The sequence below is a fragment of the Odontomachus brunneus genome, unplaced genomic scaffold (assembly GCF_010583005.1).
Source record: "Odontomachus brunneus isolate Ranch 3 - 2012 unplaced genomic scaffold, Obru_v1 Obru_scaffold_096, whole genome shotgun sequence".
In the NCBI taxonomy this organism is placed as follows: Eukaryota; Metazoa; Arthropoda; class Insecta; order Hymenoptera; family Formicidae; genus Odontomachus; species Odontomachus brunneus.
The window spans coordinates 573,663-597,531 of NW_022639546.1; the positions used below are offsets into that span (position 1 = coordinate 573,663).

At 36.8% G+C, this 23,869-nt stretch overlaps 2 protein-coding genes across 3 annotated transcripts in view; one reads left to right on the forward strand and one right to left on the reverse strand.

Annotated features, from left to right (window-relative positions):
• The window catches only part of LOC116848479 (putative uncharacterized protein DDB_G0294196), a 4,104-nt gene extending 641 nt beyond the window's left edge, over nucleotides 1-3,463 (forward strand). The window contains exon 2 of the mRNA XM_032824604.1: nucleotides 631-3,463. Coding sequence (XP_032680495.1) covers nucleotides 631-1,360 — 730 coding nt within the window. The 3' untranslated portion in view covers nucleotides 1,361-3,463. The remainder of the gene's footprint in view (nucleotides 1-630) is intronic.
• Nucleotides 3,464-4,060: 597 nt separating this feature from the next.
• Nucleotides 4,061-22,626, reverse strand: LOC116848455 (TRPL translocation defect protein 14). 2 transcript variants are annotated; one of them, XM_032824565.1, is made up of 10 exons: nucleotides 22,204-22,626; nucleotides 16,868-16,935; nucleotides 16,310-16,347; nucleotides 14,898-14,935; nucleotides 10,449-10,577; nucleotides 10,163-10,235; nucleotides 9,362-9,762; nucleotides 8,810-9,017; nucleotides 8,542-8,723; nucleotides 4,061-8,092 (listed from the first exon to the last, which is right to left on the reverse strand). In XM_032824565.1, exons 1-10 carry the CDS (start codon nucleotides 22,241-22,243, stop codon nucleotides 7,770-7,772), a joined length of 1,500 nt encoding a protein of 499 aa, XP_032680456.1. In that variant the 5' UTR covers nucleotides 22,244-22,626; the 3' UTR covers nucleotides 4,061-7,769. The 2 variants fall into 2 exon arrangements, with proteins under 2 accessions (XP_032680456.1, XP_032680457.1); XM_032824566.1 differs by lacking the exon at nucleotides 16,310-16,347 and having other exon boundaries at nucleotides 22,204-22,247.
• Nucleotides 22,627-23,869: the final 1,243 nt, after the last annotated feature.

Genomic DNA, 23,869 nt, shown 5'->3' on the forward strand with positions numbered 1-23,869 from the left:
ATATATATATATATATATATATTTACACTGACATAAAGTTATATATTAGCTATTTATTCGCATTATACTATGGTAGTGCCATAGATTTCAAAATCACATCTATGTGAATTGTTTATGTATTGTCTGCATAGTATGTATATGGTTTTTTCCATATAAACAATGTAAGCTATATAGCATATTGTAAATTATATTAAAGTAGACAAGAAAGCAATATATTAAATTATAAAACAATTATTATATGTATTAATTATAAATATAGTGTTTAAAAACAACAGACATATAATGTCTAAGAAACAATATTCATAAATTCATATTAGAATTCTAAAAATTAAGTAAAAATATAAATTTATTTTTATTAATTTTTCAGTAAGCTATAAATTCTTACTTAACTATATATTCTTTAAACAATATCCATAAATTATTCATTGTCTACAATGTGTTGTTTTATATATAATTTACATTGTCTACATATAGATATAGAATATCATAATTTATATGTAAATGTTCAATTACATATTATACTATCACAACAGTGTTATTCTGAACATTCTTTGATTTGAATTCAAACAACTGATATTTATGTACAGAATTCAGCTTGTTCTTTGTGATCTGATATTGCCTCACCGTTAGCTTTAAGGAGGACACAAAGGAAATAGAACAGGCAAAAGAGGATGAACAAGAGGAGAATGAAGAAGTAGAAGAAGAATTGAAAGAGAACAACAACAGTGAGGATGGAGAGAACGACAATGGATACTTGGTTGGAGCGACCGAAACAGCTTCCAGAGAAAAACTTCCATTGCCAACACCAGACTTCGACAGCGCGACCACGTTGCTACGCACATCAGTGTTCTCGAATCCGTTTGTGGAGGCGGAACGCGCAAAGAGTGCGATATTGGAGAAGCATGTCAAGATGACGCCCACACTGGACGACACCAAGACCATCAACGGTCGCAAGATCTGCTGGAACTACCGGAAAGGCCGCTGCCGCTTCGGTCATAACTGTGCCTTCGCGCACGATTCGGATTTACATCGTAGTGCGGCCGAACTAGAAGCATTGCGTGCACCCCAGGAGACGCTTGTCTGTCAGACGCGATACAACGGCCAGCAGCAATGGCAGCAGCAACAGCAGCAGCAACAGCAGCAGCAACAACAACAGCAACAACAACAACAACAACAACAACCGCCATCAAATGATACTGGCGATGACGAGAACGATGAAGTAGATCAGGAGAACAATCGAACAGGCAACAATAAGAAGCGTAAGAAGAGGCCAGGTCTCAGTCAATGGTTGCTTCCCAGCAAAAGGGTCTTCAAACTGTACAAAGCACAACAAACCAAAACTGTAGATGAATATTGTTAGTAATCAGATGAGAAGGGAAGTGGGAAGACAAATCGGAAAGGAAATTCAGACGGGCAATATTGAAGAGCCCGTAAAAAGTCTAATCTATAATATGCTGTTTACTTCCTGTTTTTTTCTCCTTTTATTTCTTTCTAACTTAAATCTTGAATCTAACGTCTGATTTACAATGTGCTCTTTATTTCCTGTTTCTTTTTCTTTATCTCTTTCTGATTTAAATCTTTAATTAAAAAAAACCTTTAATCAGAAAAAGATAAAGAACAAGAAACAGGAAGCAAATAACATATTGTAGAGATCAGGCTTTAAGCCAGAAAAAGATAAAGAACAAAAAGCAAATAGCACATTGTAGATCAGATTTAAGGAGATTCAAAGCCTCCGTACAAGAACATCCATATACGTCACGTTAATTTAAGAATAAACTTACATCAACGCACAAAGAAATTCATTATGAAAGTCTTTTCTTACGTTACAGATTTTTTTGTGCGTTGACATAAATTTACTCTTAAGTTAACGTAACGCATTACGGATATTCTAGTGCAGAAGCCCTTAATCACATTCAGTTGTTACTTCCCAATAAGAGGGTCTTCAAGCTGTACAAAGCGCAACAAACCAAAAGCGTCGCTAGATAGATAGCATTAAGTTAAAAACAGAAAGATTGGTTTTAACAGAAACAAATAGAGAAAATGGTGGAGATGAGTATTACTTGTTTAATGTAGCCGCATGAGAGAAATGCATTAAGCAGAACTTATAGAAGATTCAAATACGGGCTTTGAAGCTCCCAAAAATAGGTATAACGATTTAATGATTGTAAAGAAGAAAGATACGACTCCGATTTATGCTTCCATTGCGAACAAACTTGCGATGTGTAGAATAGAGATGCAGGGACTTCTATAGGTTAGATCACAGGAATGCCAAGGATGAAGAAGTCCGAGTGAGTTTGATTATCGCCAGGGTAGCACGCGTCCGCGTGGTTGTGTAGAATACCTTGTAAAAATTCATGAATAGGAATTATTCTTGAGAATAACTCGTCTTGAAAAATCCAGGCGAGAATTGTTATTTGATGTACAAAGCGTTGGAATTTTCGTCTTTGCGATGCAAAAGCGAACGTGTTGTCTTCTCGTTATTACGCGCGTTTCCCAGATAATTAATTCTCCGTTAATATAAAATGTCAGGAAATTTGATTTGTACTTCCGACTATATGTAGAGAATATCACGATAGGGCTGACGATCGTGATTGCGTAATTTATATCTTCTATGATTATACTCTTTTATCGATTATATACTTGTCATATATATTTATATTACCAACTGTATACTTAGTGACACACGACACTTCCATGCGTCCCTGAAACTTAAGATTAAGCCAACCTGATTGTATTTCTCTCTCTCTCTCTCTGTTTTTATGAGATAGATTTTTATCTTATCCTATATATGTTGCGGTCGACAAACTCGACGTTCTATTAGATTGAATTAAACGAAATAATTTTTAAATAAAACTATTTATCAGTAATTCTAATCACTTGTTAGCGAAGAAAATGTTACATGTAATTTTCGCCATAGAGATGAAAATAAGAGAATTACTGACAAATTAAAAACTTAGTCAAGTAATTAGTTGTCAAAGAATCATCTGTTGGTACATTACTTGATCTATCGATGTTCGAATCGATCTATTAACGGAGAAAACGATAAGTAATTATACTAACAAGTTAAAATAGTCACGATTGACAAAACAGATTCGATATCTTGTGAAGATCTAATTGCAATAATTTTTAAATACTGTCGAAGGCACCAGAAAGCCATTTCTATTAACACACTAATCAACTACTATAATTACTTATTTGAAAATAAGTAATTATGGTAATATGTTAAAATATAGAAGGATCATTGACAGATCGAAAGTTTGCGCAACTTTGTTCAGTGGTCGAAAGATACATTACTAATGTGCTAATCGTCTGTTAATGAAAGAAATAACAAATTACGGTAACCGGTCAAAATAAAAGAGTTATTAATAGGAGTTTATCAGAATATCGCGGCTAAGAAGAGGTTCCTCGGTCTTCCGAGAATCCCTAAAGGTTGCCAATAAACAATTTAACAATATTATAACTATATTTTGTCTTAATTTGCATTTCCTTTGATATCCCTTCCAATCCAAGAAGTTAGTATAGTGTAGTGTAGTGTAGTTAGTTAGTATAGTGGCACTTTTGTGAAATATAACTACGATTTTTATTACTTTTATTATTATCTTTTTATTACTTTTATTTTATTTTATCTATTCACACAATTTATTAAAAAATTTGTTTTATATAAAAACGAAAAATTTTTTAAAAAATTCACAAAAATAAATACACAAATATATTTGTCATATAAATTTTGAATGTTTTACTAATAGACTTAGAAATTTATGCAAATAATAATTTTATATATTTTTGCACAATTTTGCCAAAAATAACTTTTTCAGAAAGACGGCGGGAGTCTTATATTTTTTATCAATTTACTCTTTGATACATATGAAAAATTTTTCGTTCAAAGACTGTAAAAATCATTCACAAAAACTGCTTACACTGCATCAATTAATAATATGATAAATGGGCACTTTGTTTGCAGAGAGAAAGAGAAAGAGAGAAAGTGGATCCTTCGACTTGGTCGTTTCTAGCAGATTTAAGCGCAAAATGTACGATGGCAAGATACAAGAGACACGACATGTACGCGACATTCCTCTTTCTTTTTTTATTTCAGACACTTATGTCTGTGGGTGTACAACGTTTATTTGCTTTTCAAAACCATCATCATACGCGTGAACCGCGATCAGTGCGCGCGTCGACTCACTATTGCATTCTCTCGATTGAAAATATAGACTTTCGCGTTTATACATACATATATATATTTTTTTATATGTATATACATATATATTTCTTTTTTCTCTTTTTCCTCTATTTCCGCGAATGAACGTTTCACAGGCACTTCGTCTCTAAACTGTGGCGAAATTTGCTTGATCAGTTTTGTTCGGCGCGTAGAAAATGCGTGGAGCGACACGTGGTGCGTCAAAGTGTCGTCACAAAAATCCATTTATGTTTACGGACAAAAAATACGCAGGAGGATATCGCGATCATCGTTTTTCCTTTCTGCCCCTGTTTTTTTTTCACCTAGTTACTTTACAGCAACTCTCGTCTTGAATACCTTCAATTACAAAAATAAACTCGAGCGAACAAGAAGCCAGTATAAGCCGCGAAAGTTGGATAGCGGTATAAAAAATTTGAAAAATCTTAGTATTTCAATATAAAATTTTTGAATAAAAATGCTTCGAGCTATATTGAAAGCACATTCTAACTGAAAAGTGGAAAAAGAAGAAGGAATAAATATGTTCCTTCTTATATAAATACACTAGCCTTTTAAGAGCGATAAAAATTAAACGCTCCAAAATAGCCCACGGACTAACAGACTCTTAAAATTAATGCTGGCCGAAAAGAGGCTCTCTTTTCGAAAAAAATTTCACTAATTTCATGTAACAGCGTTGGCATATTATTCGCCCGTGAGTTTGATTTTGTAAGATCTTCTCTCGCAATTACATATATCGATAACGTGTATTACAATCAATCACAGAAGAAGATAGGTTCGACGAAAAACAATCGCGCCGCGTTATGTACAACTAACTTAATTACACCTACTAACACAGGACAAGCACCTATTATTAAGTACTGATAGGTTTGATCATTAAATATTCGCCCTAATTATAATAATCATCGGATCGTCCTATGTCGTCGCGTATGTCTTTTTCTTAAAAATGAGTTATCAGTTTTTAACTATTCGAAATTAGGAACTTGATTACACATGAAATTATAGCACGGGCCCCGGAGAATCGTATTCGATACGATAATAGGGCATCTGAAACTTAAAAATATAAAATTGCTAAAATCGTTTACGTCTTAAACGTACTCGATAAGCAAGTGGAAAGATCACTTAATTCGATATATTTCGTAAAATAAAATACATTTTAATACATATAAGTGCAGAATGAAGACAGAATTACTTTTTAAAAAGGTTCTATAAAATAGATAAGAAAGTGTGTTTCCAACAGTATAATAAAATTGTTACTCTAAAATAGACAATTAAAAAAAGATACTCATAAGTATTTCTAATAAAAAAAAATTTTTTCTTTTTTCAAAAATATTTCATTATTTCTTGTAATTATTGTTTTACAATATTCATAAAAGTTTTCCTTTTTGAATTATATCAGTGTCAATCTTTCATTTTAATTGAGTAACAAGCTTTCTTACAGTTTAACGATTTCAATAATTTAATAGTAAAAATTAATGAGAGGAAGTGACTAATACCACATAAAAATGAAAGAAAATGATTAGTACCTCATAAAAATGAAAGGAGGTGATTAATATCACATAAAAAAATATAACAAAAAGAATATATCACTGATCCGATAAAAATGCGTAAGAAATAAATTAAGAATCGAATTCAAGAGTTTTCAGAATTTTTTAAGGCTTAATATTAATTATAATTAATACTTAGTAAAATATATATATACATATATATGTGTATGTGTGTGTGTGCATTTATATATATATATATATATATATATGTATATATATGTATAATATGTATATATATGTGTATATATATGTATATATATATATATGTATATATATGTATATATATATAATAATAATAATAATTAATAAGAGTTAAAATCTGACAACTCATTTTCGATCTCAGTTTTAAAACCTCAGTTTCGACACCGAATTACTGTACACAATTTAGATATAACGCGAAATACTATAATTGTCGAAATATTTTTTTAAATCTCTCGATGTCCCTTTTTTCGCATAATATTAAGTACATTGAAGGGATCTAAATTCTAATACAAACTGCGAAGGCTCTTAAATATATGACCGAAAAACAGAAATAACTAAGAGCTCAACATGTAGTTTCTAACGTGTGTGAAATTATCAATAAAATAATAATTACGACATCAAGGTTTTTTTTCTCGAGTATCTAAAAATTTGTTTTCGACAGGTTCAGAGACCAGAAAAAACTTTTTAAAAAGATTGAAATAATTAGTTCATTAAATATTTTTCACACTAACTCAAAAATAATAAAGTAGGACTACATAAATCTGTATATTAAAATTAAGTATAAACAGCGAAAAAAAGATTACCAAGAAATATTGCCAGGCGATTTCTTTTCCAAACGACTTATTCGATGATGGCATAACGAATGATTGTGATTGCGGTGCGAGTGAGGTATACGATATTGAAAAATTACGCGTAGAAACTCTTTAAGAATCGACAAAGGTTCAAAATTGACAGAAATTTATCTAGAGTGTTCAATACGAAATTACGAATGTTCTCGATATTCAACTCCATTTTTAACTTATTTCTTCACTTATCTCGATCCCCTTTATAATGAATAATAAAATTATCCTTGTGTTATCAGTGATTTTGCATTGTCAATGACTTAGACTATATTTAAACTATACTCTGCTTTTTCTCGACTATCGCACTTCGCAGATCAGCCTCAAATACTACGTCGGAGTCCAGTGAACCCAACGAATTCAATTACATGTTTTCTTTTTTGCTTAATTTGAAGTCGGAAGTTTTTTTTTTTAAGTCTTAACAAGGTATAAAAAAAATCTTTTACTCTCAGGACTTAATTTGCGTAAGAAATCGGTCGTTGAAACATGTTGCGAGAATTTCACTATACTTAAATAAAATTCGCGGAGTGCACTGGATACTTCAGATTCGACGAAGACTTCGAAGATATCGGCCATGATATTCGCCAAAGAGATCTCTTAAGTACGACACGCAAGCCCGCTTAAAAAATAGACGTTATCTATGTGAGATTTCAGGTCTATCGGTTGCTAAAAGTTGCTACTTTAATCCTGGTTTAATACCCGTGAGATACCAGAGTCAGTTACTCAGCGACACAGTAAATGTAAAAGAAATCATTCACAGTGTTATTACATGCGAATATTATTTTCAAGCTGTATTTGTGACGTTGAGTAACTGTAAACGCGGCAGTCACTTTCTTTTTTTCGAAACTGTCGAGATATCAGTTGCGCCGATTTAATTAATTCTTTTCCGTAATACAGAATTGAATTATAGAATCTAAACACTTATCTAAACACTCATTGATTTCAAAATTCTCTTATCAGAAATAAAATATTCATTCAAAGAGCAAAATATCAAAGTTTACTTCGGAATATTGATGTCTACCCATTTTGAGTAGTGACAGCAATCTTTGCAAATGCGACAAATAACCAGGATTAAAATTCAGATGATCCGTCAGTGCTGATAACGATAGAAGATAGGTCTGTTCATGCGTGCGCGATTACTCGAGCAGCTTACTAGATCTCTTTCTGTTTTTATTGCCACCTAAAATTTTTCGCGCGCCTGTCGTGCGGTTAATGCATTATGTCTTCGAATTCGTTCTTCTGCGACTCGTCGATCTTCAACTCCCGTAGACTGTCGTCCAGTATCATAGTCGAGTTACCGCCGTTCACATTGTACCGCTCGGCGTGCTTCGCTTTACCGTTCGGGAGACCATTCTGCATGCCGTTGATGCCGTTAATACCGTTTATCTTGTTGCTGATTGCACCGGAAATGTTAGCTTCGGCTTTACTATGTCCGTCGAATCCGTTGCTCTGCGCTTCAGCCTTTAGGATCATCCTCGATGGCGAGAGTTTAAAAATCGTCTCCGACGATAGAGAATCATATTGCATCGTTCCTGCAAAAAACATTTTCTATTATTCTCTCATATAAGAACATAAATATTAACTCTTATGTAAGAAAATAAATCAAACTCTCATATACAAAAATAAATATTAATTAATAAGTGTCAATAGCTTATTGTAAAGGTGGAATCTGGATTTTTTCTTCTTTTTTAAATTGTATTTTTATAATTTTAATCAAACCTTATAATATATTTTATTCTGTGGAATATTGAGATTTAATAACAGCTATATATAATAAGACAAAATTTTAAAGATATTACAAAGATTTAAAGAAAGCGGAATGGAATGCGTCTCTCAGACCCCATTTTTCCGGCGATAGATTAAATATAACGTATCAATAATCATGTATTAAAACGTTTCAGTTTATTTTGAACGATATTAAATGTACGATAAGAGATATTCATTAACACCAATGTGTTTATCTCTAATCAATATACGCTACCGTTTAGGTTGTGGCAATATTTGTTAGTATTGTTCCACTCTTCGCGTAAGCTGAGATTGAACATGCTGTAATCTGGATTGCCGGTGACTTCTTTCACGATAGTTAGGAATTGCGGCAGAATGTTCTTCAGTTCATCGCCTGTCAACGCCGTATAAGTCTCCAATAACATCAAGCCTCGACACCTGCCAACAAACGAGTTAACTTTTACTTTCGTTTCGCTCAATTTTATTTGCTCTCTTACTTGCTTCAATCGCGGAAGTCGTCTTACCTAGGATGCGCTGGTTCTCTGTAAATGTCCAACTGGAAATACTGATTGTTGATGAGGAAGCAGCGACGACGTTTGAATATAGTAAAGTGTGAGTCGTCGCGTTGAGACAGCATGTTCAGATAGTCTCGATGTGTCAATTGAGTCTTCACCTCGATTACTTGGCCGCATATCTTCGGTCGACGAATTGTGTGGATATACGACCAGTGACCTGAGAAGAACAAATGCAAGTTACATCGCTATTCAGAGCCTTGCTTTCGATGTGACGCTCAATTCGCCAGCCAATTTAATTTCATTAATTTCACGATATATTTCATAGTGCCCCTTCAATGATCGAAAAGTACTATTCGCAGTGACTACTGTATCAAGCTGACGCGACACAACGCATTTCGAATAATCGAGTTGCACATTGAGTCGCACATTTAATCTATTGTATTAACGAATGTAACTATATCTGCTTTTTGGTGATTTGATTTACAAAGTAATGCCAACGTATTACGGAATACTATTGCTACAAAATGGAGAGAATCGTTATACACATGAGAGCGTCCTCACCTTTCTGGCCGCGCTTACGCAGACGCGCCTGCATCTTGGGATTGTTGCTCTGGAGGTAGTTGTGCACGACGTCGAAGTCCTGAAAGGGCGGGAACTTGTCGTCTGCCGGCAATGGCGCCTTGACAAGGAACTTAACTTTGCGACTGCTGGCGCGCAGCCGGTCACCCGTGTCGATGCCCAGCTTCTGGCACACGCACTCGATCATTCGGCAGATCTTGGACTCGAAATCCTGCGAATTGTCGATTACGTCGAAGTATGGATGACCAACCCAGGAAGCCGCAGCTTTATAGTCGAGTTCGCGGGCGAGTTCCACGCCTTCCGAACGACACGCGTGCTCTTCCGTGGAGTAGAATTCCTCGGCGCCGTTCGCCGCCGACACCATGTGGATAATCTGGTTGTACCTGTCGAATGGATGTTATTAGAGTTGGAAAGCAAACAAGTATCTCTAGTGATTAATCTAAGACGCGTTTCGAAAAAACTAGGATATCCTTTAGACTGTGACTTTCTTGAAAGATTATCACGAAGTATTATCATAAGGTTAAAGTACCAATGCCCGAATACACACCTAAGAATCTTGCAGATTCTTTTTGTGTGTTTCGGTCTCTAAATACAAATATTTAAACTTTTATCATAAAGATAACTGTTGTGATATTAGGATAAGAATATGTATAGTTAAAGGTTTAATATAAAACATAGACGAATGAATAATTAAGAAAACCAAGTCCTCTTCTTTTGGCAATTGTAGTTGAAATAACGAAATACTACTAGTATTTTCTTCCAATATTAAGTTTATAATCGTACCTGTTGTCCCTAAGCTCGACATTGTTCCATCCGTTGGAGGCCATCATGAGTTCCCATTTGTCTTTTGAGATAACTGAAAATTTTTCTTTTGAATCTTTCCATATAAAAGCATAAAGTTAAAAAGAAAAGACAATTTTTATATAAAAACTAGAAGTTGGATAAAACACGATTTCAATTTAATCTTGTGTAGCGAGAGTGTATTTAAGCAAACTTAAAACACATCAAGTATGTATGAATTATTTTCTGTACAACTATATCGTCATTTTCTCTAAAAGTTTGTACTTACAAGCGGAGGCATCCATTGCGCCGCGATCGCAGATGATCAAGCAATTCCTCGAGCAGCTCTCACCGAGTTGGAAGAAGGTGTTTTCTATTTGCAACATCGTGCGCAGGAGATTTTCCTGAAATTTGAACGCTGCAACACACGCAAGGAAAGACATGATTACTATGAAAATTAACGGATTCTGCTTGATTTGCAATGTTATTTCAAAAGGAGGATTTGGATTTTAACTTCAAGCGCTAGCGTGAATAGTTGCAATGCTGATTTTCGTAAAGAAGGAGAATAGAAAGTCTCGATGTCTCACGAAATAAAACTCATGATAAAAAGACCGAGTTTGGCAAATCTCTTTAAAATGACAGCCGTAGAATTATACTCAAAATTACTTTTTAAGTTACAACAAATCCGTTAAATAATTCGTCTGAAAAATGCTCGAAAAAATATGTATTTCCATAACTAAAATGAAATTAAAATATTTCTAAAACAAAATAATACATCAATTCATACAAACAAAATTAAAAAATGGTATTGCTACTAACAAAACGTATATTCATTTTGATGTTTTTGACGTTGAAATTATCAAGGTAAAAATAGTAGAGAGTTTGGGGAAGCCTGATTTGATGTAACTTTCGGAATTATGGATAAAAATACGGCGTGCACGTCGCAAAACTAATTCATAGAGTGTATCGGAAGATTAATCGCGAACTTCCCGGTGAGATTCTCGACCGTTCACGCCTTTCGTGAATTTCAGCAGATTCGCGCGTTTATCTCATTTTTTTCGCACGAGAGATTTTACTGATCGACCCTCGCAGATCTGATCAACAAGTGAGTCGGTTTCTAGCAGCGGTGGGTCCTAGCACGAATGCAAATGTCTAAACACAGCATTTGTTGGTCCAAAGCAGCGACCAGGTTGGATATGAAAATTGCGGAATAAGTGGTGTATGAAAGTCGCCGCGTACAAAGGCGATTGGGCAAAGCGAAACGCTGTTACTGTATTACTGTCGTATCACTCGTTGCGCCACGAATTCCAGTCTAGCGCGATAACGTAGGACTCACCCACACCGGAATCGACCTTCAGGATATCCGGCCACCTCGCCTCACCCTTGCAGGAGCCGCTCTTACGAATTAGTAGACGCGGGGAGGGCTTTGAGCGTGAAGGACAAGCGCTCTCTGCTAGAACCAACCGATCTTGTTGACGCGATCTCGTGGTCGGATCTCTTCGTCGTCACGAGTCGAAAAATTGGGATATTCGCGTTTCTCTCCAATAAGGGAGGTTAAACAGATGGGGACAAGTGGAAGGTGTGTGTTTTGACGAAATTTCGGTTGAGGAGTCAATTTCTTTTTTCCCGGAAGGAAAGCATTTTCTCGGTCTCGAGAATCAAGAACTCGGCTACACGCGAGAATTCCCCCGTCGTTGCGTTCATTCGCCAATATTTTGCGGCCTCCAGAAGCCGTCAGACGCTATTCGCAATGGACCGATCTCGAAGCTCTAATAAAACGCCGACATCGATGAGGTGGAAACACGAGTGAATTACAACGTACATCTTTTGCGAACGTCATCGTATCTCGTTCGCGCACGCATCGTATTTCACGCTGTCAAACACGTCATTCCACGTAGAAACAAAAGGATGACAAGTCGCGCGCGGGAGGCGACAACGAACGGACGAATTTAGACCGGCTTCTTTCGGCTCGCCGCGTGATTTCTTCTCGATTTAACCGCGATTCTCGCGAGGAGTCGTGAGAAAAATTTAGAGAAGGGGAACACTCTCCGCGCGTCGAAGACACATATAATCCCGAGAGCCGGGACTTAAATTACATAATGCACATTTTAAAAGACGCGAAACATCACATTCGGGTCTTAACATGCCCCGTGACTAGATATTCTCTCTACATTCGCCGACTGTCGTAACTTTCAGCTAAAAATATGAAAACCAGCCTCTATATTTCATGTATGCTCTCGCACAAAAGCGGGAGTTTCTGCTCCTCGTTTTGTTCAACAGGTTTGTGCGAAACGAGCAAATTTTCGGATAATTTGCGCGATAAGGAGAGCCGACGCTTCTCTCAAACGGCGCTAATTACAGCCGCGTCAACAATTATGCGGCGCGATAAACATACGTGTAAACGTAAATATAAGCGAAGAAGCCTGATATTCGCGCGCATTCGTTCCCGTTCAAGGGCGAGCTGATTAAAGCCGCGTGCGCGCGATCGTCTTACGTAAGGAACGAACAAACGTGTCGAACGTCGATGTGTGATGACCATCGCCCACGCAGCCGAATACTATCTCAAACCCGTTAACATTTCGCGAATTTTATGTCACGGGAGAACCACGCTGGCGCGTGGCTTTTATTTATGTGCATCTCGACACACATAACTTGCAATTTTTCTTAGACATTTTCGATATCTAATCTCTGATATCTAATATCAAGATTTCCTGAGCGAATCATATCGTTAGAAAATTAATCCGAGGCTTCTGAAAAGCGGCGAGATATAGTTTGAAGTTTCATCGAAATTCGAAGAAGTGCCAATCTCAAATCGTTCGAAAAGAAACGTCGAGAGCGCGTGTGTAGACGGCGAGAAGTTCAGCCGCGCACGTGGAGAGAGGAATAAATTTCGAAAGTATATCGCAAACGCGGAGGCTGTACGAAAGTGATGTTCTCCGTGTTACACGGGGAAAATATTGTAGTGAAAATCATATTAACATTATATTTTTTGATAACGTTTTTATGAATTAATTAATTAAGGCAATTAATTAATTAAAATAATTAAAATTAATCTAATTAATTTCATTAAAATATCATAATTCTGAAGTAAATAGTCAAATGCGTGAAATCTTTAAAGAAATATATAGTAATAATATTAATATATAGTCATAATTTTGTACTGTCAAGAATTGCAAAAATTTGGCTACATTTCGTACTACAATATTTTCGTGTGGAGTGAAATTTTGAACCACGTCCGAAGACTAATTACTCTCTGAGCACAAGGGGCAAATTGCAGCCAAATTTTGTAATTCTTAACTGTGCAGAATTATGACCGGAATTACTACATATTTCTTTAAGGATTTCATGCCAATGAACCCTTTACTACAAAATTATAATATATTAATTAATTTATAATTATACTGATTTCAATTACCTTAGTTAATTTAATATTTCTTGTATCGTATGCCACGTAGGTATATAGATCGTCAAATTTACTGTATCCGTAATACAATGTGAAAATTATTAGAATGATTTTGACTTCTTTATCCATTTTCTCTAATTGTTCTTTTCAATAAATGCCTGAATTGCTAAAGTCTGTTTTTGACTGTTGCCGACCGGAATACGAAGTTCTCTCCAGGCACTTATCGCGGGCATGTCGCGCGTGTGCAGCTTTCTTCTTTTTCCCGATGCAAACGTTATTCAGTCAGGCGCGACGTTTATCGATTCGACGTCTATCGACCTGAATGCTCGGTCGAAATATTATTTACCGGTCAGCAGATGTTACGGCGCGCCGAGAGATTCGCGCGAGAAGTCCTTCGCAACACCTCGCGCAGCGCGGAAGGCCAAGTCGCTAACGCGCGTGCATAAGCCAAGAATTTTTTGGCGTTACGCAATCGCACTATTGCACCGGGCGGCGGCAAGCTTGCGTGATCCTTCGGCTCTTCCAAACGAAACATGACATTGCGATTGTTCGAGAGATGCAATAAATAAAACCACCCATCACGCGTAAATCTGCACGGGAGCGAGCGGATGCATTGCGCGTAACAATTCGCACAGGGACAACGCACGGAGCGAGACCGGACCGCGTTTTCTCTCTCTCTCTCTCTCTCTCTCTCTCTCTCTCTCTCTCTCACACCGATTACATACATACGTTATACACTACCGGGACCTCGCGCGTGCACGCCAATCTATATCTACTATCGAGCCCCGCTTTGCGTCGTATTTCCCGCTTATTGTCGTATCATCCCGCTCGTATTTTGCGTTCGATTCTGGCGCGACGGTCTCTTCACGACCTGCTCGAATTTTCTTTCTCTCTCTTAAATCGACTTTATTTTCGAAAGAGAAAAAGATAGAGAGAGGAGGGCAACAATTAATCTTTTAATTACGCAAGTGTCCTCTTACTTAATTACGCCGATTACAGTGGCTTTAACTTGCTCTCCGATCGAAGGAATCGAAACCGGTACGATCCGGTTGCGCGGCTCGTCACGCGCGCCAATTTTCGACAGCGCGAACGTCTCGAGATCTCATTTATGGGTGGCCGCGACATCAAATACGATCTCGTCGCGACGATTACGTCGGTTTCCATAATGCAAATGTCACATAATTAGAGCAGGTAATCACGCGGCGCAGTCATGTACGAGATTAAGTTCATGCAGACGCGGAAAAGGGTACCGTTAGAAAGTTAGAATTTCACGGAGAGGCGTTGGCGGGAGGGTGAGATTGGGGAAGAACGTGAAAGTGCGACGTGAGGACTTACCTTCCTCCGCGTTCAGGTCCGTAAACTTGATGCCGCCGCTGAAATAGAAAAAAAGCAGACGGCAGATGAGACAACTGGTATAACAAACGGATACGCTATAAAATGTGCGTGCGTGCGCGCGCGACGCGCAACGAGACGTTTATTAATCGGCTTTAATCGGTAGAGACAAGACGAATCCGATGGTATACTTAATAATGTTGATATCGCGCTGAAGAGCCGAGCGAGTTGAAATCTTTCGACTGTATCGAACAATCTTAACATGGCAATTGTTAAGGTATCGAGCTCGCAGCTGGAAGAACTTACACGGAGAGAATTTCATAGTGAAAATTTCATAATGAAAATTAGTGGAATTCTGTAGCTCTGAGGAACAGATCGACACTTTGCAGCAATTGACTATCATTTCACTTTAAATGTATTATCTATATTTTAGGAACTGAAAAGTGTTATCGAAAAACTTGCATGTTTCCAGCAAAATTTCTTAGCAAACTTTTTACACTGAGAGAAAAATTATATTAAAATCAACGAATATTTCTTTAATGTGCCATTAATATATTTACTTAAATCTACCTTTATTTAAATCAAATATTGTTTTTCTGATTTAAATAAACAATATTTGGTTTAAATAAAGAGAGTGTAGATTTAAATAAATATGTTAATAGCACCCACATCAAGGAAATATTTGTTGATTTTAATATAATTTTTCTCTCAGTGTAACTATATCTCTTAACCAGATAGACTTTATTGACAGCCTATTCTTGCGCACTACTAGAAACATAATAAAATTGAAAAAAAATTTCCATAAATATATTACTTCTGTATACACGAAAAGATTTTTGTAATGAAAATCGCTATTGAATTTTGTAGCTGAGAAATAGAGACTCTGCAAGGATCGACTATTCTTTCACTTCAAATGTGCTATCTATATTTTAGGAACTGAAAAGTGTTATCGAGAAAATCTTACTGTGTTTCAAGCCAAATTTTCTGTTTTTTAGCAAGATAGATGTTACTGTCAGTTTATTTCCCTGCAGTACTAGAAACATGGTAAAACAGACAAAAATTTACATAAAAAAAAATACTATGATATTCTTTCCGTATAAAAGCCGCGTTCGTTTTTCGAATAATCTTTACATTGAATACAAAATAACTATTGCTACAATATGAACTTATTCGAAAGAAAGTGATGCGTTTGAAATAGTTTTTCAAACCGTCTGTTCTCTTATTCGTGTGAATTTTTTCGAAAGGGCACTTAGTCCCTTTAAATTCCTTCTTTGCACGGATATGTACATAATGCGACTGTATATTATTTGCATGAAAATATATTTCTTTTTACATTCACGCTGTTATCTATGAGAAACGACAAACCCGATTAAATGGCAAAACGGCGGGGGAATTTTTTTTTTTGTAATACCCACCTCAGGAGCACAGTGGCGGTCTCGGGGACGCGGAACACCTGAAAAAGAAGGGGAAAGACCACCGTTCTATCAAATTCACAACGATAAGAGCCCCCCGAAGCAAGTTCGCGTGTCATTCACTTTTTTCTCCTTTTTTAGAAACGGGTGTCAGGCTTATTTCCACGCAAGATACTGGCGTAACCGCCTTAATTAAGCGCTCGATTAGCGTGAATTATCCAGAAAATAAATCTGTGCAAAATGTCGAAAGGTAACCACTTTCGTTACGATCGCTGGTCGCGCCACAAAATTCGCGACACAAGTCCGTCTCAACCGGCGACTACGCGAATAGACCGTGAAAATTAAAAATATCACCTCCAGGATTCGAGCCTGAAGCTTGTCGTTTCGGGGGGCTATTATATGACATAATAGTTACATTACATGCACAATACGTCGATCACATGACCATCGAAGAAACGTGCGAGTGTCGTGTGCACGATGAGAAAATTCGCGACCACTCAACACGCTCTTCCGCTTTTTTTTTTCGCGAAAACTGACGGCAAAATTCGAAAGATTGTTTACCTTCCAGCCCATGTTCTCGAAGAAGGTGCACAATCTGGCTTGTCCAGTAGTCTTGCCGCCGCATGGTCCTGTAAACGTAAATATGTGTTAGATTTATATTGAAATAAATCGTGAGTGGAATATAAATAAAAATGTAAGAACGCGCCAATAGAAAATCTTTCAGACACATAACTGAATGAAATGAGACGAATCAGCGAGACCCTGAGGCGCTTATGCACTGAGAAAAATACTTGAACATTTATTTGTAGGACAAAAGTTTATATTTCACAGAAATAAATTTTATTTCGCGAAAATATATATTATTTCATAGAATAAACTTTGTATCGCATAAATAAATTTTCAAGTATCTTTCTCTCAGTTTATATCGAAACCGAAATTTTTCTTCTTTGAAAAACAAACATTAAAGCGAATACATCGCGTCAACTTATATTTAAAATGTCCCATTGCTCCAAGCATTATCACATTGAAAAAGGAAGTATTTGAAAATTTATTTTGAGATATATTTATTTATCGTGAGATTATTTATTGTGAGATATAAGTTCACATTTCACAGAAATAAACTTTATATCCAACAAATTAAAAGTTTCAGATGTTTTTTTTTAATGCATCATTCGTCGAATACATCGGATTCTTCAAATTATCCAGCAATATTATATCAGACTTACTTCCGCTTAAATAAAGATTCGATCGGCCGTCGATTTCGTCGATAAGACTCTTTGATCTGATTACACTGAGAAAAAAATTTTTGAAAATTTATTTGTAGGACAAAAATTGATTTCACAGAAACACATTTTATTTCTCAGAAATATACTTTATTTCACGGAAATAAATTTTGTATCACACAAATAAATTTCCAAGTATCTTTTCCTCAGTGTACAAGGATAGCTAACAATAATTATATATACGTTGCGTAGCAATTTACAGAAGGAGAAAGTTCTACTTGTAAAAATAAATTGAATAGAAAGGAAGAAAGCGATTGTAAAAAAGAAACTCACAAACACAAAACGAACGAATTCGACGACTGCAGATACACAAAAAATATATTTTCCGTCTGCATTGGTGTCCCACAGGTACATAAATACAGATACGTACAGTATTGTTTACGATGATGCAAGTACGGAATTTTTAAACAAGAAAAAATTGATGGGACAAAGGTACGCGAAATGGCAGACGCCAATAAAACTCAAATTGAATGTAATTGATGCGCGCCGACACGGCTATTAACTTAGTATGATGCATCGTGCTTGGGAATGCAGTGACGCATTAGTCCTGCTATTAGGCCCACTTGAGACCTTCTAACAAGGCCCAAAATTAACTTTCCTGTGATAAAAGCGAAAATAGCAGAGCAATAGAAAAATAATCTCAAAGGGCCAAACTGGTTGACGGAAGGATCACTTTGCCGAGTGCGCAAAAATAGACAACTTTTGAATAGAAAATCATGAGAAGAAGCTTAGAGGAGGGGACGTCGAAACGTTTTGCTCCGTTATTGGCGAGGACAGTATTATTAGCGCTATTAAATGTTATTACTAAAACGAGCATTGTCTTTTTCTGTCCCGACTGAGTCGATCGAAAACGTCAGCGCGATCAATTGCGAATGGATTGATACTCTTAATAGTTCACATCCTACCGGATTTGTCGCAGTGATAACGAAGTCATGGCACGTGAGCCGTATAAAAGCGACTTTAAGCTCGAACTTTTTGTGAGATTTACGTGAATCTTGTGAAACAAACCAGGAGATTCAATCTTGTACAAGGAGTTTGAGAAAGTTTACGTTAAAAAAATATGAAAGGTGCTTGCTTTATATAAGTTTGAAGCATTGGAAGATTTTTTCGAGAATCCATTGGAAAACACTTTGATTATAATACAATTATAATTCGATTAAGTTTGTCTATCTTTATTATATATTTCTATTTTATCCATGTATTATATACAAATGATAAATATGAAACGATATATTTAAATGAGACTCTGCTATCTGTATTAATAGTCGTTACTTGAAACTTGCCCCAAATGAGATGCTCAGATTTGAATTTAGAGTTAGGTATGAATCTTTCAGCTAACTCGCGATTGCAAATATAATGTCGCATGTATTGGATAATTCAAGAAGAAAATTCAAATCTAATTCTAAATTCATATCTGAGTATCTCATGTGAGACAAGTTTCAAATAATGATTATTAATATGGTTACTAAAATTGGACTATTAATTATCTAAGTATCTCATCTGAAACAAGTTTAAATAACGATTATTAGTACGAATCTACCATGTGCATTACATGATGTCGTTGGTCATTGATAAGTCACGTCGTACATAAAGGACGATAAATAAGTAGAATGTAAGATAGTTCTATCAATGCCCATTGATAATGTTTACATTATCTATGTGTAACGCGACATGCTCGTCCACTCACGATCTCTTAGGGTCGGTTTTTCAATAGCACTTTAAACTTAGATTCAAGTTTAAACTCTATTCTAGCAATGCGTTTGTTTTGTTTAAACAGAGTTTAAGTTGAAATCTAAGTTTAAACTATCATTGAAAAACCGGCTCTTAGCGGCTTTTTATCGCTAACAAATATTTAGGGACGGTTTATCGAAGTATATTGAGGAAAAAAAATATCATGTCACGATACTCGCAAGCCAGACGCACATAATCTCGTCTGGGAACTTCTTAAAATAAAAAAAGTGACCGTTGTACTATCCCAGATAGACTTTCGTGATTATGTCACGACGTAAGATAATCGATGATGTAAACTTTACAATTCCTTTGATTACATTTATGAACTAAATATATATTGTATTGTTAATTATAAAATTTATTTCATACACAATAATGAAAATTTTTTGTTGTACAACTGCGACAAAAAACGTTGCGTTCACAAATTTTCATATTATCTTCAATATAACGCGTTGTTTGAGACAAATTTTAATCATTTCTTTCCGTATTTCTATTTCATTATTCTATGTGATCAATGTGAGCACAATCTGATCAGTCATAAGGGACTCAGGGCCGGTTTTTCAATAGCAGTTTAAACTTGGATTCAAGTTTAAACTCTATCCTAACAATGCATTTGTTTTGTTTAAACAGAGTTTAAGTTGAAATCTAAGTTTAAACTATCATTGAAAAACCGGCTCTTAGCGGCTTTTTATCGCTAACAAATATTTAGGGACGGCTTATCGAAGTATATTGAGGAAAAAAAATATCATGTCACGATACTCGCAAGCCAGACGCACATAATCTCATCTGGGAACTTCTTAAAATAAAAAAAAGTGACCGTTGTACTATCCCAGATAGACTTTCGTGATTATGTCACGACGTAAGATAATCGATGATGTAAACTTTACAATTCCTTTGATTACATTTATGAACTAAATATATATTGTATTGTTAATTATAAAATTTATCTCATACACAATAATGAAAATTTTTTGTTGTACAACTGCGACAAAAAACGTTGCGTTCACAAATTTTCATATTATCTTCAATATAACGCGTTGTTTGAGACAAATTTTAATCATTTCTTTCCGTATTTCTATTTCATTATTCTATGTGATCAATGTGAGCACAATCTGATCAGTCATAAGGGACTCAGGGCCGGTTTTTCAATAGCAGTTTAAACTTGGATTCAAGTTTAAACTCTATCCTAACAATGCATTTGTTTTGTTTAAACAGAGTTTAAGTTGAAATCTAAGTTTAAACTATCATTGAAAAAGCGGCCCTTAATGTTGCTGAATTTCGTGATTTAATATACTTAAAGACACATCAGTCCATAGAGAATGTAGCTTTAAACACACCGCGTGTTTAATAGCGATAGCATATCTTATCCAGCACGTTCCATAAATCAATTTTATACGACATCACCCACGCCACATAGATGATCAGTGCCCGACATTGTGATGTGAATATATTTGTTGAATAAATAAATAATAAAAAAAATAAACGTTAACAAATAAATAAAAATATTTGTCAAATATGTTTCACAAAATACTTAATAAAAGTTCGTATAGTTCTATTTTAGAGCCAAAATAGGCTTGTTTTTTTTAGCTCAACTACACTGAGAAAAAGAAACTTGAAAATTTATTTGTGGGGAATACAAAGTTTACGTTTGTGAAATGAAATGTATGTTGGTAAAGTTGCTTCTTGTGGAATAAAGTCGATTTCTGTAAAATAAAATCTATCTCATAGAAGTAGACTTTCACTATCCTACATATAAATTTTCAAGTATTTTTTCCTGGTGTAATGCCGCATGGAAACTTCATTCTTTTTTTTCCTTCGACGCCAGGTTATATATCTGTTTCACTGTAAAAGCAAAAAGTGAGCCTTGGTTCCAGTAAAAAGGACATACTTGAAAAATATTTCACTACAAAGGCAAGAATGTATCTTAGCTAAAGAGAATCCAAAAGAATCCAACGTAAAATGACCCAAAGGGAAAGTTCAACGTAGTGACTCACGTGGTGTGGAACGTGCTGAAAAGATCGCGCGCGCAATCTTGTTAGATAAATCTCGAATTAAATATTAGATAACCGTGTTTAGCGCTAAATTTGGGATCCCGATCCTCTCAAGGTGCTTCTCGGATATTACGTCGAGACTTGGCGCGTCGAATTTCCCTCTGTCCGTAATACTTAACAATTCTTCCTCCTCGTTCGCGCGACTTAATTTAATCGCACGACTCAACCGACCCTCGTACGATCGTCCGAGACAAACGGAATTAGCAAACGACTTGGCGTTTCTTTCTTCTTCTTTTCCGCTCTCTGTCCTTCCTTTTTCTGACGCAACACATCGGCCGTTTTCCCCCAATCACACCCGGTATAGCCGCGCTCGCGGAAAGGCTCGCGCGTGTCTCCGCGCGTGGAATCGATCGATGTCCGCGTGGCTACGATAACGTGCGACCGACAGACATCGCAAAATCGGGGAGGACGAAGAGCGTGAAGGGACGAGAGTCGCGTGGCAGAGGGTCGCGCGCAAATGAGCCACCGAGGATCTCAGTCTATCCGCCCTTTTTTCATTCGGCTCGCCAGATACATTTGTAAAATAGATCTGCGGCGCACCCGGCTGGCACCCTGGTGCACCTGTGAAAAAATACGGCACTGCGGGCGCGACACAGACGTCCCCCGTGCATGCTCGCAAACCCTTTTTCGATCGAAGCTAATCTGTGACTCTGGAAAATTGTACGTCCGACTTCTACCTCGCGCGACCTCGCGACGGTAGAGTCTCGTTTTGTTTACGCTACTCCCCACGAATTCAGTCCGCGTTCAGGTGGACTATTCGCCGCCGCCACCCCCCAGCCGGGAGCGATAACCGTATGCGACAGAGCGCGATGACAACAAACATTCCACGTACCTCCAGTCAGCACGAGTTTGTACACGCGTTTATGATCCATCGTCGCGTGTTTTGTCGTTCACTTCCGCTACGGCCGAATCGTTCTCTCCTGCTCGTCGTCCTGCTGCTCTCCTCCTTTTTTTCTCGGTTGTCCGCGACGTCGTCCGTGCACTCGAGCTTATCCTCGACGATGCTCTTCCGATGAAGATGGTGTGGTGCGAACGTGCGTAAGGCGGCAGTCGATACTACATGAATACCTGATGATACATTTCGAGTCGCTGCGCGCACGACCGCGTACTTGAACGATACATGAGATATAACGACGACGTCGACAACGAGATCTCTCTCTTTCTCTCTCTTACACCGAACGAGCTACGGCGGCAAAGGACACCACTCGAATGACCGCACGATACCACAAACAAGCGACCGTCACGCCGCACCGTCCGGAAGCTTCTAGAGTCGCGCAGCTGCTCGCAGCACGGCGGCCATGGTGTGGTGGGGGGAGCGCCAATAGCACGCATGCGCAGTGGCGCGCGCTCGAAGCAATGGCGGAGGGGGACACCCATCTCGTGCGTTCGGGGAGCACGCTACCAACGCTACCGCGTTCTTCTATCTTTATCGCTCCTTGGATATGCAACAAAGATCGAATGACACAGTAGCGCTGAATAGCACTAATAGCGAGCTCCCCGAACGCACCTGATGTATCGAGAACATTCGCGCCGAATTCGAACTCTCCTTACATCAGCAGTACTGTCAAGCTGGCGTCCCACAGTGCGGAAATTTCACAACGGAAGACGTGGAGTCAACGTGACCGATCAGAAAAAAAAAAAGAAAGCGAAACGACCGCATAGTTCCGTTCCGCGGAGGATTTTCGCGTTATGGAACGCCAGCCTCACACATAGACAAGGCTCGGTTGCGTCAACGTTATTTTAATTTTAAGTAAGACTCAAATATATATCTTTATTTATTTAGTTTATCTGTCTTTATTTAGAAAGAAAGATGAAGATAGACAAGCTCTTTAAGCAAATTAAGACTCACTTAAAATCAAAACAATGTTGGTGCAACTGGGCATACTTTTACCAAGCTCCCATTAAACTAACCATTTTGGTGACTTTACAGAATTCTAACTGAAGCTACTTTTAGAGAAGAAATGGAAACTGAAAAGTTGTAAATGTGAATTGATAATGCAACTCTTGCTTTCTAATTTACATTTTCGTCATTAATTTTACAGTTATTTATTGACCAGAAAAAAAGGAAAGTGTTCGGAGTATTTTAGAGGCGTACTTAATTGATTGCAAGTGTGATTTTCTATCTTTATATTTCAATGTATTTTGGAGGAATTCTAGGCATGCATTTCCTCGTTTCTGATATCATCAGTCGAGAATTTCGTGACGAAAGATCAAGAGGCTTAAGTGACTATTAATGATATTTCATTAATAAAAATAACATTTTACCAAATTTTCATTTTCATTAATGTGTTCAAATATCTTCTTTAAATAATTATCTGATAATTAAACTTTCGTCACTATTTCGTCAACCGTGAAGATTAGATTTTTTTACGAGGGTATGCAGTTTTTGTAAATGTTCTTCTCGTTTTGGAAATTTCCAAAATTTAAAGGTTTTCTAAGTTAAATTCCAAGTTTTAACAGGTTCGGATACTTCAGGTAATTTTCCAATCCCCTCTCTC

Bases quoted from the DNA above. Each gene is read 5' to 3' on its own strand.
- LOC116848455 (XM_032824565.1), bottom strand. From the start codon at position 22,243: ATGGATCATAAACGCGTGTACAAACTCGTGCTGACTGGAG. The intron at 10,236-10,448 runs GTAAGTACAAAC...AAAAATTTTCAG, and splicing joins CGCAATGGATGCCTCCGCTT to TTATCTCAAAAGACAAATGG. The intron at 8,093-8,541 runs GTAGCGTATATT...TGTTTTTTGCAG, and splicing joins ATATTGCCACAACCTAAACG to GAACGATGCAATATGATTCT.